A 17,190-nucleotide genomic window follows, 5' to 3' on the forward strand; every position below is an offset into this window, starting at 1 on the left:
ATTTTTAATAGGATTAAATACTGCATTTTATGGTTTTAATTTTGTGAGTATATTTATGGGAATGGTTATCACAGGTATGCTTTGTTGTAGCTGGATTATTGCTGGTTGTAAATTAGATAAAGGGTTGTTTTTACTCAAATATGTTGATATACTATATATGAACTATCGACTTTTATATTCATTTCTGTTCCTGATCTTTAGATGGCCTCATGGCCCTTTTTTTAATTACATTATAGTTTTTAAAACAGAGAAATTGCTTTGTTTTATGTGTAAATGTATAGTGTTGTGTTTATTTTATACTATGAGCAACACAAATACTTTGGCAGCCTAAAAATATGAAAGTGTTTGATTGAAAGTTCTAATTAAGTGATTCTTAGAAAATTAGCTGAAATTAGCTGTCAGAAAGGCACATTTAAATGAGTAATGTGAGGCTTTGGCAGTAAACATTTAAATGATATAAATTGCCATTTAAGTGTATGGTTTAATGTTTGTCATACATTAATGTGACATCTGACTGCAGTGACAATCAAACAGCCTGCTGTAATTTGAGCATATTTAAGGCTTTTGTGTTTAGTGCCACCCACAAATTAAGACAATTGCTGTTTTATGTGTCTTCTCTTAGACTGGTTTTAAGTCATTGTTAATGAAAGAAGTCCATCATTTTTGTTGAATTGGTATCTATCCTTTGTATTGATTGTACAATCCTATTAATCCTATCAGTGGTAATGACAGCTGACTATTGTAGGCAATGGGCTTTAGAAGATGTTAAGAGAAAGAACATAAAATCTAGTTCCTATTAGATTAAAAATATTTGGCTCCAAATAGATAGGTGTATATGCAATATGTAAACCCACTTGTTTCTCAGCCACCTTGTGAAAGGTTTAGTCTGTCAGAGGGTATTGTGTTCCTCCAGCTAGCCTGTCATGTCAGTGGCTAAAACAGAGGCTTGGGCAATTCATTAATGTGTGTACATGTATCATCAAGTGTGAGAGAAGGGAAAGATAAAATATTGGAACGGGACAAGCATAGTGACCTAGCTTTTCTAAGTTTCCCCTCTTTAAAAAAATAAATATTTAATTCTACTTTAAAGAGTGTTTTAGAATGTAAATGTAGCAGAATGTGTTGGTAGGTTTAATATGACATGTACATGTATATATTGATATATGCATAGAGCTGTTAGAAAACCCATAGAATATTTTATATGGCCTCCTTAAGAGACTGAAAGTCACAGCAGTCCGTAATTAAACTGAGGAATTCTTGTCAGGAAACCAGGTAAGCTAATCATATTTCGGTTGAGTAGGTCACAAACATGCTCCTAACACCATGGGGTAATCATGCTTACATTGAAGTTACATAGATCAGTGAGTGCCTTTGAAACGGCAACTTGCTGATACAGGGGAGACTTAATTTAAAAGAAAATGTTTTGTTATTTTATGCTTTTAACTGACGATGTATATAGTTTAAAATTGTCTTCACCTGATCATGTTTTTCTCCTTCTGTGCATGTCATACCCAAGTGTCCTCTACCTTCATTGCAGGCACTGGAAAGCGAGTTTGTATCTTGCCAGCTTCACCAATGGATTGATCTTATTTTTGGCTACAAACAACAGGGCCCAGAAGCTATTCGGGCACTAAATGTGTTCTATTACTTGACCTATGAAGGAAATGTCAATCTCAGTTCCATAACAGATCCTGTCCTAAGAGAGGTATGTTATTCTATATCTTATTCTTTATTCATTTTTTTTATTATTTTAAACAATCCAAATACAAAGTAGGGAACATATTTGATGTTTATCATGGCTGCGGTGAAAGTCCATGATTTGTACGTTTAAACGTCCTTACCTGGAGAACTCTTTATCGCTTTGGTGTGTCAAACTGTTCAGCAAAATATTTGCCTTGTTCTGCCTTTGGCCTGATTGAAAGACTATGCAGAGTTCAAGTAATAGCAGTTTGAGCAGCTGTGATGCTGATATGGTAGTATTGGTATAGGACACCTTGAGATTTCTGTAATGTTTGTTATTCTATGGAAGAACTTTAATTTTTCAGGTCTCCAGTACAGTGTATTTTAGCAGTGATTTAAGAAAAAGCTGTAAAGAGTGTCTCAGCCTGCTTCAGTGTAACGCATACCTATGAAATCCGTGCATTTATCACTACTCCTTTATACTACTTCACTAATGTGTGCGTTTTTGCAGCCAGTGGAATTAAGCATTACTTTTGTGAAGTGTCTATGTACAAGAGGTGATGCTTACGTTAACATTTATGTAATATATGAGATAGTGTTTAATCACAGCGAAGGCTTTTTTTTTCTTTTTCTTTTCCCTTGTTCTCTAAATTTTTACATTAGAAGTTAAAGATTTATTTCAGTCCAACCAGTCCTCCAGAACACAGCCTAGTCGTTAATCTTCTTTTCAAATATAAACAACATCAGTCTTTACAGCATTGTTAACATTTGTTAAATGCTTTAGGAAATATGTTATGCTGCTTTTCTTCCGCAGGTGCTTGACTGATCTTTGTTGCAAACACTACGTAAAGACTGAGGAGTATGCTTATAATGTGTAATCTTAGCAGTTTAAATGTTCACGATAAAGTGAAATGGTTTGTACATGTTATAAAGTGCGGTTCAGGGACAATCCATGACTTCTAGTATTCTATACAGCAACTAGTGTAGAAAAAAATACACTAATGTGTATTTGGAGTAACAGCATTGTAAAACAAACAAACCAATTCACTTTTGAATGCACACGTCATGCTTTGTAATCTAAATAAGATGAGGAGTGTTTAAGAACAAACTTTATATTACCCTTCATTATACCAGTTTAGGACAAAGTGCACCTGCCATGTCCATCATAGGATTCACTTCACTTAGTTTTCATTAAACCCACATTTTACTTATAATGCAAACCAAATGTATTAGGCTAGGTACACACTTGAGCGTTTTCTTCCAAAAATCTGGCAAATCAGCTGACACGACCATTCAGTCGGAAGTCGGGTTAGTCGGTATAGTGACACAATGTCGATTGTCTGCTCATTTAGTTGGGCGTAGTGTTTAATATTTTCTGACCAATCCACCGAACGATCATGTAGTGTGTATAAGTTTCCAATCGGTCCACGAGCAACTGCCAATAGCTCCTTGAGCTGCGACTCATTTGGGGCCGTGTGTATGTTAATTTCTGATGCCAGTTCCAGTCCCACATGGTGCGGTGTCAGCAGGTCACTCATTTGGTAATTAGGTGCTTCTAGCGGTAAAGCAATAGCAGGTGGCTATTACATTAATGCGTATAGTATATGTCTGCCAGTTTAATTCTTAACCTTTGTCAGTGTAGTGTTATAAAAAAAAAACAATGTTTAATTTATAGGTGTATTGCTTATGTCTGCCTCCTTAATTATAGCTATGTACCACTTTATTGTACATTCAATACACATTGATAAAAAGGCAAAATATATGTATTACATTTGTCTGCATGCACAATTATATACATTTTTGTATATGACACATTTTTGTGTTTCTTATAGATGTGTATTTTATATATGTCTAGTTGCATATTAGTACACCTGTGTAAATGGTACTGCAACTGTACATGTGCTAACGAATGTATGAAGAAAACGTGTTACCTTTGATGTTTTATGAGGTTTGAGGTGGTTACTATTGAATATGCTCTGCCCCTTATTTACATTTCTTGGGGATAACATTGCATGGACCTCATAAGTCATTTCTGGTAGTACAAATTTAAATTTTTTTGCTCACCACAATATGGCTGTGAAAAGTTGCTGCCCAGATGGTCAGTCTCTCGTTAATCGTCTAATACGTGACTAGTGTGTACACATTAATCGTCTGAGCGATTGGTCCTTCGACTTTAGTCGAAGGTAAAGTCGTTGTAGATAACACGTCGGTCGGAAAATTCTTCAGTGTGTACCTAGCCTTACTTTGTTATACAAGATGTTTATGCTGATGTACTAACCCTGGAATTAAATGCATTTCCTCATAAACAATGCATTGTACTCACATGTCAACTTATACAACTGTAGATTTTGTTCATACTGTTCAAAGATCACTCCTAGCAAGAACAGAAGGGCGTAGGCTGCAAATGGTTACTATTGATGCCAGACTTACCTTGTATCCTATGACATTTCCTCTAAATGATCATATTGCATCATCATCATCATCACCACCATTTATTTATATAGCGTCAATGATTCCGCAGCACTGTACAGAGAACTCATTCACATCAGTCCCTGCCCAATTGGAGCTTACAGTCTAAATTCCCTAACATAGATACAGAGAGAGAGACACAGACAGAGATTAGGGTCATTTCTGATAGCAGCCAATTAACCTACCAGTATGTTTTTGGAGTGTGGGACGAAACCGGAGCACCTGGAGAAAACCCACTCAAACACGGGGAGAACATACAAACTCCACACAGATAAGGCCATGGTCGGAAATTGAACTCATGACCCCAGTGCTGTAAGGCAGAAGTGCTAACTACTAAGCCACCGTGCTGCCCATATCACGTCCACTTTCAAATGTGAAAGAGTGAACACTATTATGTCTGTATATCTTGTTGTGCTGTGCTAGTTGCTTGGGTCATACAGTTTTGTTAACCATAAATCCATCTAACCTGCTGCCCATGGTGTTGAAACAATTTAGGACTCTAAAATTATGGTTTTATAGTTTTTGAAGGCCTATACTTCACAGCATGTTAAGAATGTTTTCCAAAGTATTTAAAGTACCAAACCGTTATTACTGCCAGCACCAACTAATAACACATTAGAAGTCTCTTCTAAATTCCTGCCATTATACTTTTTCTGCTGTTCTCGTTATCATTTTGTGTCCAGTAGCCAAAGCAGTAGGTGTTTTGTACAAGCACATCAAACTTAGACATAGATACTGTTTGAAATTATCCATGAACGCATTGCCTCTGCCTGTTATTGAGTGACATTTGTTTCTGTTGCTTGTGTCTGCTTTGACTAGCTGGTTTGTCTCAGATTGGCAGTTGGGATTATATTACAGTTAACCAACAGATGTAAGAGCCAAGAACAAGGCAGTTTTTTTTTTTTTTGTTTTTTTTGGGGGGGTCTTTTGTTTTTAACTGTGTCATACCTAGACTTTTGAGTATGTTATTGTTCTGCAGTGTTAAATACTTTTCATTAACCAGTCTCATTTTGTAACTGGTTAACATATGTGGTATGTATCAGGTATTAAAAAACACTAATGGAAAAAGCTGTTAATTTCTGCAAAAGACTGTAATGGTTTACTGTATTACCTCAAAGACTTTGTTGAATTTTAATATAATCAGTTTTAAACAAAGTTTTTAAAATGCATTCCTACAATGTATATGCACGGATTGAGAAAAACTGACAGTAATCATTATCATATAAATATATGACTCTATATTCACCACTTTAAAAGCCTTAAATTGTAATGTGTAATTTTCTTAGCATTCACACTTGCACCTAACTACACTAAGTTCATTGATTGGAATAGGTCCCAAAAGCAATTTACTGTTTTGAGAATTTTAAAATTAAGCAATGGATATCTTGGTAATGTTCACAACAAATCAGACCCCATGGACAAAGGAAGAGCCAAGGGAGGCAGGATGGGGATTGAGGAAGTACCGTAAAAGGCAGGGCCAAGGGCAGAGGAAGTACAGGAGGAGGCAGGGACAGAGAATGTACTGGAGAAGCAGGGACCGAAAATGTACCCGGAGGAGGCAGAGACAGAGGAAGTACTGGAGGAGGCATGGCCTGGGACAGAGGGAGTACAGGAGGAGGCAGGGACAGAGAATGTACCCGGAGGAGCAGGGACAGAGGAAGTACTGGAGGAGACAAGGCCGGGGACAGAGGAAGTACCAGTGGAGGCAGGGCCTGTGACAGAGGGAGTACAGGAGGAGGTAGGGACAGAGAATGTACCCGGAGGAGCAGGGACAGAGGAAGTACTGGAGGAGGCAGGGCCAGGGACAGAGGAAGTACCGGAGGAGGCAGTTTCGGGGACAGAGGAATACCCGGGGAGGCAGGAACAGAGGAATACCCGGGGAGGCAGGAACAGAGGAATACTCGGGGAGGCAGGGACAGAGGAATACCCGGGGAGGCAGGAACAGAGGAAGCAACGGAGGAGGCAGGGACAGAGGAAGCAACGGAGGAGGCAGGGTCAGAGGAAGTACTGAAGGCAACAGGGCCAGGAGTACGGGAAGAGCTTGTCAACGGCCATGTAAACAAATATTTCTGTCTAGATGATGATATAAAATTTTGGTGATGAACACAGGCTGAGGCAAGAGAGCTCTAACAAAGTATTTCTTACATTTACTGAACTATAGGTTTATGGTATAAAATGAGCAATTAATAAGTTTAGAGTCCTAAATTATTTAGCAACATGGACAGCATTGAATATGCTGTCTATGTTAATAATTTAGGACTCTCTTACATGAATACTGACATTTTTATTACCCAAACAACATGCCACTAGCACAACAAGTAATCTGTGTTAAATAGTTCTCTCACTCTCTCTCTCACTAAATTGAACGTTATTTGACTGTTTCTATATTAGTCTACAAGATGTTTTCCCATGTATTACAAATTTGTGTTTTTACAGGTTATACTAATTAACATAAATGACTATGTAAACCTTTTTCTGTTCACATTTGTGAACTATGTGATATTGACAAACTATTTTATGTAATATCTCACTTGCCATATTGGTAGACCAGTGCATAATAAGTGCTAGTAAATTAATTTTAATATCTCCCCCTTGGTGGTTGGACAGAGAATGTCTCATTAAAGTGTTCAGTTTTGGCATTAGTTGTACTGTACATGTGGTCACATTCAGAGTAATCCAATTCCTGCTGAAAAGTTATGAGTTAGTAGGTTAATTATGCATTTTATTTTTGTACCTCATATTAGAGATTAACTGTTTAATGGATATTTTCAATATATGAGGGGTCCTAAAGCTTTTATGGATTAGTTTGCCCATAAAATGTCTGTACACAACATCTTGCCCCTTCCTGTTAGAGTTGGTCTGTTTTTATTTTACAATTCACAGCCTTAGTTATATCAGACAGTCATGAAAAAAGCAATTTTGACTTTGTGTCTGTAGAGGAAAAGTAACAAACCTGTGTATTTACCTTAAGTGCATCCATATGTGCAGTGCTTTCCACATTCCCTGTAAGCACAGGCTGGGGGCTCCTATAACAAGAGCAGTCTCCCACTACATGAAGCATTCTCGGTGTGGAGTAGAACCTTTCTCTCTATCCCGACACGTAAAGGTGAAGTCTACATAAATCTCCTCCTTCTTTTATTTTTTATTTTATGTAAAAAAAACAGGTGTGATTATAGTTGCACTATTTTGAGTTATTTAGAAAGAGGATCTGTCTGAATCTATATGCTTTGAAATATATATTTTTTTTATGAAGATTAGAACCAAAATCACTTAACTATAAAACTGTAATATTAGATGAATTGTATTATGTTAACCTGAAATCTGTAATACAACTTATCTGTGATCGTCTATCTGCCTACCCCACTGGGTCTCAAGAGTCCTACAGTCATAAGCGCTTCTGTGCCGCTCTCCTGATTCACAGTCCCTCCTCTAGTCTTACGGTCTACCTCCCCCCGTGTGGCACTGCAGATTTTTCAGGCACCCTCTAAATTTTAATACTGGTGCATGCATCGCAAATAAAACAATTCTTTCTAATAGTAAATTCTCATATTGGGTTGAGTTCTACTGCTGTATGGATACTATAAAGCCGCAATACCGTCTAGTAAAATATTTTACTAAAGTGTTCCTCCCTCTAGCCAGATCCTCGGGGGCTCTTACAGCCCACGTCGAATCCAGGGAAAATGTGTGAGAGGGAGGACCAGTCACTAGACTTGTGACTGGTCCTGCCAATCGCACATCCCATCTGCCACAATTTAAATTTGATTAAATGTTACAGAACCAAAATAGCTCTGAGAAACCGCTCTATGTAGCAGCCCCTGGGGCTCTGGCTAGAAGTAGGAGCACCTTATTAAAACTTTTATGTAGGTGGCGGTGCAGCTTTACAAGAAACAGGCTAAAAAAAGGCCAACGTTTTCAGTATCCTATGGACAAAATAAATGTAGTCTGACATTGATTAACATTATTTAAGTTGATTTAAAGTGTGCTTTTGCATGTATATATGTTGCTCGTGGTGGTCAAAGCGGACATTTAAAAGTGATGGTATGGAAAATGTAACTGAATGGCTGGGGGCCACCTATGGTCATTTTAGGTTTAAATTTTATTTTATCCCTAGTTTTAGATTCTTATTAATACCGTTTAGCAAAGATATAGTGATGCAAAGGAGCAAGATATGTGGTGTGTGCTGCCACACCACATATTGTTGGGGGCATGGTTTTGCCTCTTTGGACATGACATCTTATGAATTAAAACTGTATTGCTCTCTTTTACCTGTTATGGCAGCTTTCATTACCTGATACTAGATTCTTGTGTGGGTCCTGGAATGTTGGGACCTGTTTGGAAAATATATAGGTGAATGGTGTTTTGGTACTTTCTTACTGTGTGTGTTTCCTACTGACTGAGAGATATCAGGCAGCCATTTTTTGGGAGACCAAAATGCACTGTGGCCTATCCAAATAGCTCGCTCACTATGGCTACTACTAAGTCGTGAGTAGTGGGAAGAAGTATGTATGTGTGTGTGTGTGTGTATATGTGTGTATGTGTATATCTATGTGTGTATGTGTGTGTATATATATATATATATATATATATATATATATATATATATATATATATATATATATGTATATATATCTATATCTATATCTATATATATCTCTATATCAGCTATTTTTATTTTACCACACTCATTTTTGATATCGCAGGACTGTCTGCAGCTTATAGATTGCAAACATGTAGTCATAGCTGGAAGTACCAGGTAAATACGGTCAGAGGTTATCAATATATTTATGAACACCATAATAAAATGAGTTATGGAGTTATAAAGTACAATTTTCTTTTCTTTGCTGCAGAATGACATATTGCCTGCCCTGAATTAATGTGTTAAATCCTTTCTACATGATGCTGTTCTTTCTATAGTTAGTTGTATAACCAGATCTATTTCTCAACAGAATTTGTTCAAATTGGAGTGTTTAATGATCTAATTCTAAAACTAAATATGATGCTATATGTTAGTTTGAAAGTGTAAAGTAATATTTAATTGGCCTAAATAGATAGAAGTAATCCATTCTGGTAAACAAAAACAAAGCAAAAAAAATCATGTTTGTTAATGCTGGAAACATTCTTACATTTTCTGTTTACGTTTTGTAGTTTGTGATTGGGGTTTAATTGCATTTGTTGCCCTTCTTTTAGAGGCTTGTTTTTTTATTTTACCAACATTGCGATGGGGTTTATCTCTGGCACTGGCACTCCAAACTTACCCGTTTCCTCCAAAAATGCTCTCGTACTGCCGAACGCCACTGGAGAAAATCTCGCTCCCTGGCTGATTTCCTCCACTTCAAGTTTATCCTCTCCTCCTACAGCTCTGCCCTCTCGCTCGCTAAGCAATCCTTCTATAAATCCCTCATCTCCTCCCAGTCCTCCAACCCCCGCCGCCTCTTCGCTACCTTTAACACTCTCCTGTCTCCCCCACCTCCCCCCCTCCCTTCCTCCTTATCTGCCACTGACTTCACCTCCTTTTTCTCCTCTAAAATCGCGGCCATCAGACTTGAAATCTCCTCCTCCACCCACTCTTCCGCCACCCCCCCTCTCGCCCTTCCTCCCCCCTCCACTCTCCCCCCCCCTCTCCCCCCAGCCACCAACTCCTTCTCTCCTTCCGCCCCACCTCGGGTGAGGAAGTCCACTCTCTCATTTCTTCTTCCCCCCCCTTCTACCTGCCCCCAGTACCCCATCCCTTCTCTCCTTCTTCGCTCCCTTTCCACCTCCACCTGCTCCCACCTCGCTCACCTCTTTAATCTGTCCCTCTCAACCGGCATCTTCCCCTCCGCCTTTAAACATGCTCTCGTCTCACCCATTCTCAAGAAACCCAATCTTGACCCCACCTCACTCTCTAATTACCGCCCCATTTCCCTTCTCCCATTTGCCTCCAAAATACTCGAGAGACTTGTCTGCTACCGTCTCTCCACCTACCTCTCTGAACACTCCCTCCTTGACCCTCTCCAATCAGGCTTCCGCCCCCTCCATTCCACTGAAACTGCGCTGGCTCAAGTTACGAACGATCTCCTCTCGGCTAAAGCCATGGGCCACTACTCCCTCCTGATTCTCCTCAACCTCTCAGCGGCCTTTGACACCGTTGACCACCCCCTCCTGCTTCACACCCTTCAGTCCATTGGCCTCTCTGGTACCGTCCTCTCCTGGTTCACCTCTTACCTTGCCGACCATTCCTTCTCTGTTTCCACCTCTGATTCTCTCTCCCCTTCTTCCTCCCTTCCAGTCGGGGTCCCTCAGGGCTCTGTCCTTGGACCCTTACTATTCTCACTATACACCTCTTCTCTGGGTGCACTCATCAGCTCTTTCGGCCTCAAGTACCACCTTTATGCTGATGACACTCAACTCTACCTTTCCTCTCCTGATCTCTCTCCCTCCCTTCTTTCCAGGGTATCTGCATGCCTCTCTGCCATCTCCTCCTGGATGTCCTCTAGATTTCTTAAACTCAGTCTTGCTAAAACTGAACTTATTGTCTTTCCTCCCTCTCGTACCTCCTTCCCCTCTGACCTCTCCATCATTGTTGACAACTCATCTATCTCCCCTGTTCCCCAACTCCGCTGCCTAGGTGTCATCCTCGACTCTTCTCTCTCCTTTGCCCCTCACATTCACTCTCTCGCCAAATCCTGCCGTTTCCAGCTTCGCAACATTGCCCGCATTCGGCCCTTCCTCTCCCAGGATGCCACCAAATCTCTCGTCCACTCTCTGATTATCTCCCGCTTGGACTACTGCAACCTTCTCCTTATCGGCCTCCCCCTCTCTCATCTCGCTCCCCTTAGATCTGTACTTAATGCCGCTGCTAGGCTTATTTTCCTCTCTCGCCGTTCCACCTCTGTATCCCCACTCTACCAAGCCCTTCACTGGCTCCCCTTCCCCTACAGAATCCTTTTCAAGCTCCTCACTCTGACTTACAAGGCCCTCGCCAACTCCACTGCTCCCTACATCTCTAACCTTATCTCTATTCACACTCCCTCCCGCTAACTGCGATCGTCCAACGATCGTCGCCTCTCTTCCCCTCTGATTACCTCCTCTCAAGCACGTATCCAAGACTTCTCCCGCGCCGCTCCCCTCCATTGGAACAAGCTCCCCCGCTCCATCAGAACTTCCCCTAATCTGTCCTCTTTCAAACGAACATTAAAAACCCACCTTTTCCTTAAAGCCTTCCAGTCTCATGCCTAAACTCCCACCGGTCGGCTACCTCTCTTTCTCATCTCTTCTTCCCTTCTCCCCCTTCCTCCCGTCTCTCCGTCTCATCCATGTGTCTGTCTGTCTTCCCCTCCCTTTAGATTGTTCGCTCCTTTGAGCAGGGCTCTCCTACCTTCTGTTTCCATCACTTTTAACTGCGCTCTCCAGCTACTCAGCTCACCTCCTCTCAGTCCCTCTGCCCTCTGTCTCCTCTCGCTTCTCTTCGCTCCCCTCAGTGACTCTCAACCTGTCATCCGTGCCCACCCTCTTGGGCCATAGTTACCTGCCTGTACTCACTTTTCCCCTCCCTCCCTCTCTTTCATGCTGTGCCTGAGCCCCCAGAGTTATAGTGCTTACTGTTACTTGTACTGTGCTGTTTCACCTTGTACTGTGCCATTGTTTGTCCTTGTACAGCGCTACAGATACTTTGTGGCGCCCTATAAATAAAAATTAATAATAATAATAAATATAATGCAAGCTGTGTGCATACTTGGGCTAATAATCAGCCAACCTGCCGAAGTACGTGGTTTCTGATTGTAATGGCACAGTATGTTTCTGCTTAATATCACAGAACAGGATGGATATGTTTTGCAATGTTTCTCATGGAAATAACATCTATGCTCCTAAAATGACTTCACCACAAATACCAGTGCCAAGCAGAACACTTGGCCCCTGCCCTGAGTATATAGGGTCCCCTTTGAGTATGATACAAGGCAGGGTTTTATTTAGGTGTTTGCTACAATTCTTAATCACATATTTAGCACCTTGTATTAATCTACCTTTCCCATTTTAAGGCGGTGGAAGCTCAAGTCCGTAGTTTTGGACAGAACCCTTCACAGCTGTTAATAGAGCCGCATCCTCCCAGGAGCTCAGCCATGCAAGTGGTAAGTACATTGGTAGTATATCCCAACTAGTTCTGAAGAACTACATTTTGAAAATCATTTAGATTTGCAAATCATGTTACTATGTATAGTAAACCTGCATATGTTCTTGTTTTGAAACCTAGACTGGACCGTATCAAATAGTACTCCAGCAAGCACAATCTCCTCCCGTTCTCTTCATGCTAACACATACAAAGTTTATTATTATTTTATGCAAATTATATATAACAAAGGGTTAAATAGTAATCACAGTTTACAGAGTAAATTGGCCAATTGGATCTATTCACATTCGCCTAGTATTCTTATTCTTCTAACTGTTTTCAAGCACTACTACCAACATGTATGTAGTAGCCTATGCCATCTCGTTCAGTTTTCTCACTACCTCCATGTTCCTTTCTTTATGGATTATGTTTTGCCTACATTGGAAAGAACTCCTGAAATGTATATAACCTATAATATGTAGCTGTTCAGGAGCCTCACCTTGTATACAATGTGCTACACATATAAAGCAAACACATTGGGAATAATAACATTTCAGACAAGAATAAGAGATAAGTCCCTGTCCAAAACATATTACTATCTAATTAGTTAATTAGAGATATACACGAACAGGATAAAATTGTAAACCTGCTGATCATAGGTGAGACAATAGTACATGCACTCATCATTGGGCTTTGATGCAGGCTAGCAATCTTAAAGTTAGGATTTCAGATTAGATTTGAGGCCCAAAGGAAACAATATTGACTCTGATCATGAAACTTGAGAGGTAAAGAACATCCAGAGAAAGGTTTAAGGCATGAAGTAGCTATGGGAATAATTGGTGCACAAAGGAGGCAGTTTTGAGAAGAGCAAAGAAGATTCTTTGGATTGTTTAAGGCAGCCAACAAGTTTCAGTGGAATGGGTTCTTTCATACTGCCTATGATGTTGAGCCATGAGAGCTGGTATATTCACAGAGGAGAAGATACTAGCTGCGGATTTTAGAATGAAGGACTGTAGAGGAGAAGGATGGTGCAATAGTTACATGTCTTTGTTAGAAATTGGCAAAAGATGGTGCTCCAAGCTCATTTTAATATAAAAAAAATAGACTCTTGTAATGGTGACTTGTGTATTGTAATCAGAACCAGTTTTATATAATTTGCGGGCTATATTTAAGTACTGTTCTGCATGCAGGTACAATGCGCAAAGGGTGACTTGAGGATATAATAGAGTATGTGTCTGAATGACAGAAAATTTGGGAAATTGTGTTTAAATAAAACAAATGCAAAAGGAAATGTGTTTCTTGGCTCAGGTTGGCAAGACTTGAATTTCTGGGTGGTATGTAGAGGGTTACAAGTAGATGACACATTTAAGCACACTGGCTGGCTGCCACACTTGCTCCGTTACTCTTGCTTTTTATCCTATGTGAAGCTTGTAGATTATTCACTTGACTCGGGTCATTTTGTAGTGCTGTTTAATTATTTTTAACCCATTAAGTTCTATTGCTGTAAGATCTATGGCAATAATTGTCCCACATAGCCGCTGCCATAAATCCTACCATGTCTGTGTTCTTAGCTCCCATCATTAGTAGCCAATTCTGTTTAAAAATAAAGATCCTCCTTCCTTAATAGGGCAGGCGCATTATGCAGAGATCTATATATGCCCAAAGTCTGCAAACATTAGTGCTACAGAGTGCAAAGTTATTTGTGATGTGGAATTCAAATCCACAAACATCTGATCAATTTGCAAAATATAACCTACAGATCTATTACACGTCATTGTGACTGGAAAATAGTGTACAAAGGAAACATTGTCACTACTTTTGCCACATCCTTGATTAGAGGCATGTGCCATTTATATTTATTCTGTAGATTCATTAGTTGTGTCCAAAATTATTGACTATGTATAAATATGTTTATTTTACTACTATTGTTACCAGGGCCGGTGCTAGCATGTCTGGCGCACCCTGCAAAAAATAATTTTGCGCCCTTCTCTTTTATAAATTATTTGTTCATTCAATAATGCTTTTTCTTTCAATACAAATCATATAATACACTTTACTAAAGAGAGTAATGCAAATAAATACATTAAGCAGCAAACACGAATTGCTATATGAATAATATAAATGAAGAATATGCATTCTTTGTAATAAGATTTTACCTTTTTGGCAAATTAGTTTGGTTGTGCCCCCTCCTTCATCACACTGTGCACGCTCTTCATTACACTGTTCCACCTTTTGATCCCACTGTGCCCTCTCCTCCATCACACTGTGCCCTCTCCTCCATCACACTGTGCCCTCTCCTCCATCACACTGTGCCCTCTCCTCCATCACACTGTGCCCTCTCCTCCATCACACTGCTGCCACCTTCTCATCCACACTGTTGCCCCCCCTCCTTCATCAGCATTGCTCTCCCCCTCCTTCATCAGCATTGCTCTCCCCCTCCTTCTTGAGCATTACTGTCCCCCTCCTTTCCCCATATACTGTCCCCTTCCTTCTTGAGCATTACTGTCCCCCTCCTTTCCCCACATTATTGTCCCCCTCGTTATTCATCACATACTGTCCCTCTCTGTTATTTACTTACCTTTCTGTGACCTTCTTTCGTCCTTTTCTCTTCTTTTCTTATGTCTTCTTCTCTTCTCGCTGGCTCGGTTTACTGCTCCTCTCTGCGCGCTCCTCACTGCCAGTGTCTGGAAGTCATGCCCGACACGGTCAGTGAGAAGAGAGCAGAGGGGGGGAGGAGGAGGGCACCTGCACCGCCGAGCTTTTTTTCCTAATTTTTTTTTTTAATGTGCCGGTGGTCAAGCAGGGATGGCAGGCGGAGAGGCGGACCGACCCTCAGTCTTGGCGCCCCCCTCGCCTTGCTTACCATGTTTCGTCGTCCCTGATTGTTACATAGGACCCTAGTACAGTGGCGCACAGAGGGGGGGTGTATACAGCACTGCCGCGGACGCTTCCTTGACAGCGCCGCAGCTGCTGTATAGTACAGTGCTGCCGAAACGGAGATGCTGCGCATGGGTTTTTTTTGGGTGGGGGGGGAACCCCCCGCCCTTAAAAATCCTGCGTGTGCCCCTGTAGTAGATAGTTACTTAGCATATGTAAATAGAATTCAGGCCCCAATACAAATGCTGCTATTTTGTTTTATCCAAATTATAATAAACTGATTCAGAAACTATTACATATTGAAATGTTCAGAATAGTTAAGCAATAACGTTTGCCTGTAGAGAATTCATCATTTTTAATATCGACGTCCACGATCTGTAGGGTATTGCTCAATCCCACAAATTATCCTGATTCTCATGTGAAGACTAGTGGCTTGTAGGCGCCAGGATCAATAATCCCGATTAAAGTGCCAGTGAGTTCTATACCATGAAGTGTGAATGGGACCCTAAGAACTACAGAGTAGGAAATCCAACTATGTGTTTAGATGCTTACCACAGTCGCAGGTGGCTAACTGGGCCACACAAGTTTAATAAAAACCATATATACAACATATAATATGGAGATCAGTATACAGTATCACTTTGCTTCCTCAATCTATAAAAAAGAAGGAAGTATACAATCAAACCCTCAGTGATAAAGAATAATACACGGTACCTATAAAATAGGTCCACACATTTGTTTTGCATTTTGCTATTGTTAGGCATTTCTTATTAGCTTCTAATGCTTGTTCTTTTCCTTGGGGCTATTGTGTGCACATTTTCTATGAAAGCCATCTTGCACTGTGCTAAGTGCAGCAGCCATAATATACACCAGGTGTAGTAATTAGCAGCCGCATGAAGGCAGCCTATTTGTCTGGTTTGCTGCGGTTGTTGAATCCCCTTGTGCCTTCACACTATCAGATAGCTGGATTTAATTGAGGCCACGTCAGATGAGGCATTACTGACACCTTTAATTGAATGAGCATCCAGGGAGAATTAACTCATAATATTGATTGGCTTTTAGCCACTTGCTCAGAAGGGTGTCTAGATAGCTTATTAGTTGCTTTTATTTACACCTTTGTGCAAAGCGTACAAACAGGAATTCATAATGCAATATGTTTTTGTAAGTACTCTTAATAACTTTTTAAAAAGGTCTGATAATAAAAATGCAAATGCAGTTTTAATAGCTTTTTTTAGATTAAAAAAAAAAGTTGTTTCATTAGACGGCGCATTGTTTCTTTTGTTTATGCCCAAATAGTTTTCTTGCTGTACAAGCTTGTTTTATTCTGTCACTTCCTCATGATGTTCTTTAAAATTGGTTTTGCCACAAGGGTCAATACGTACATACAATATATATACTGTATCTTAAGTTGTGTCCTGCAGAGCAAGGTCAGAAGAGATTTAGAACCCTGTAATTCTCCAGCGTTCTCCACTCACTTTAATGTTGACTGACTTGAGCACCTCTTCAGTTAACAACAGCGTGGTGGGAAATTGCAGCATTCTAAAATGCCCATCTGACCTTGCCCTAAAGTAGGTTAAGGTTATTCAGTTATGAAGCAAGTTGGGCTCTAATGCTCTGGTTAGGTAAGTATTATATTATTTAGTACAAAATGTAAAATATTATGTGTGTGGTGCTGTAAAATATTTTCACTTTTCAGATAGCTCAGTGTTCTAAATATGTTTTATGTATAAATCCCTATTGAATTTTCTTATATTTCTTCAGCTATTTCTTTTGTTACTAGAACTTACATTGCTTGCATGACATTGCACATTGCTTTTGTGCTGATTAATTCTGGTCAAGCATAGGGTCATTTGTGCAGTATTTATTTTAAGACTTTATTCTTTGTAGAGCTTGGAGTAATCTGTCTGGCTTATAGCAGCAAGTCCAGTGAGAAGTGGAAACCTCTGAATCAATTTCACTTAAACTAGCTGTGCGATTGATTATACAGTGTGTTGTGATTATTTCTTTGCACAGTCATATTCACCAATAATAATGCAGAAAATACAACCTATATTCTAAAATCTAAACTATAAATTCAT

General features: G+C 40.0%; 1 protein-coding gene across 1 annotated transcript in view; it reads left to right on the forward strand.

The window, feature by feature from the left end:
• Positions 1 to 17,190, forward strand: part of LRBA (LPS responsive beige-like anchor protein) — a 478,343-nt gene that overhangs the window by 397,365 nt on the left and 63,788 nt on the right. Inside the window, exons 47-48 of the mRNA XM_075198883.1 lie at positions 1,538 to 1,705; positions 12,168 to 12,257. Of these exons, the coding sequence (XP_075054984.1) occupies positions 1,538 to 1,705; positions 12,168 to 12,257 (258 nt within the window). The remainder of the gene's footprint in view (positions 1 to 1,537; positions 1,706 to 12,167; positions 12,258 to 17,190) is intronic.

Source organism: Mixophyes fleayi, chromosome 1 (genome assembly GCF_038048845.1).
Source record: "Mixophyes fleayi isolate aMixFle1 chromosome 1, aMixFle1.hap1, whole genome shotgun sequence".
NCBI lineage: Eukaryota > Metazoa > Chordata > Amphibia > Anura > Limnodynastidae > Mixophyes > Mixophyes fleayi.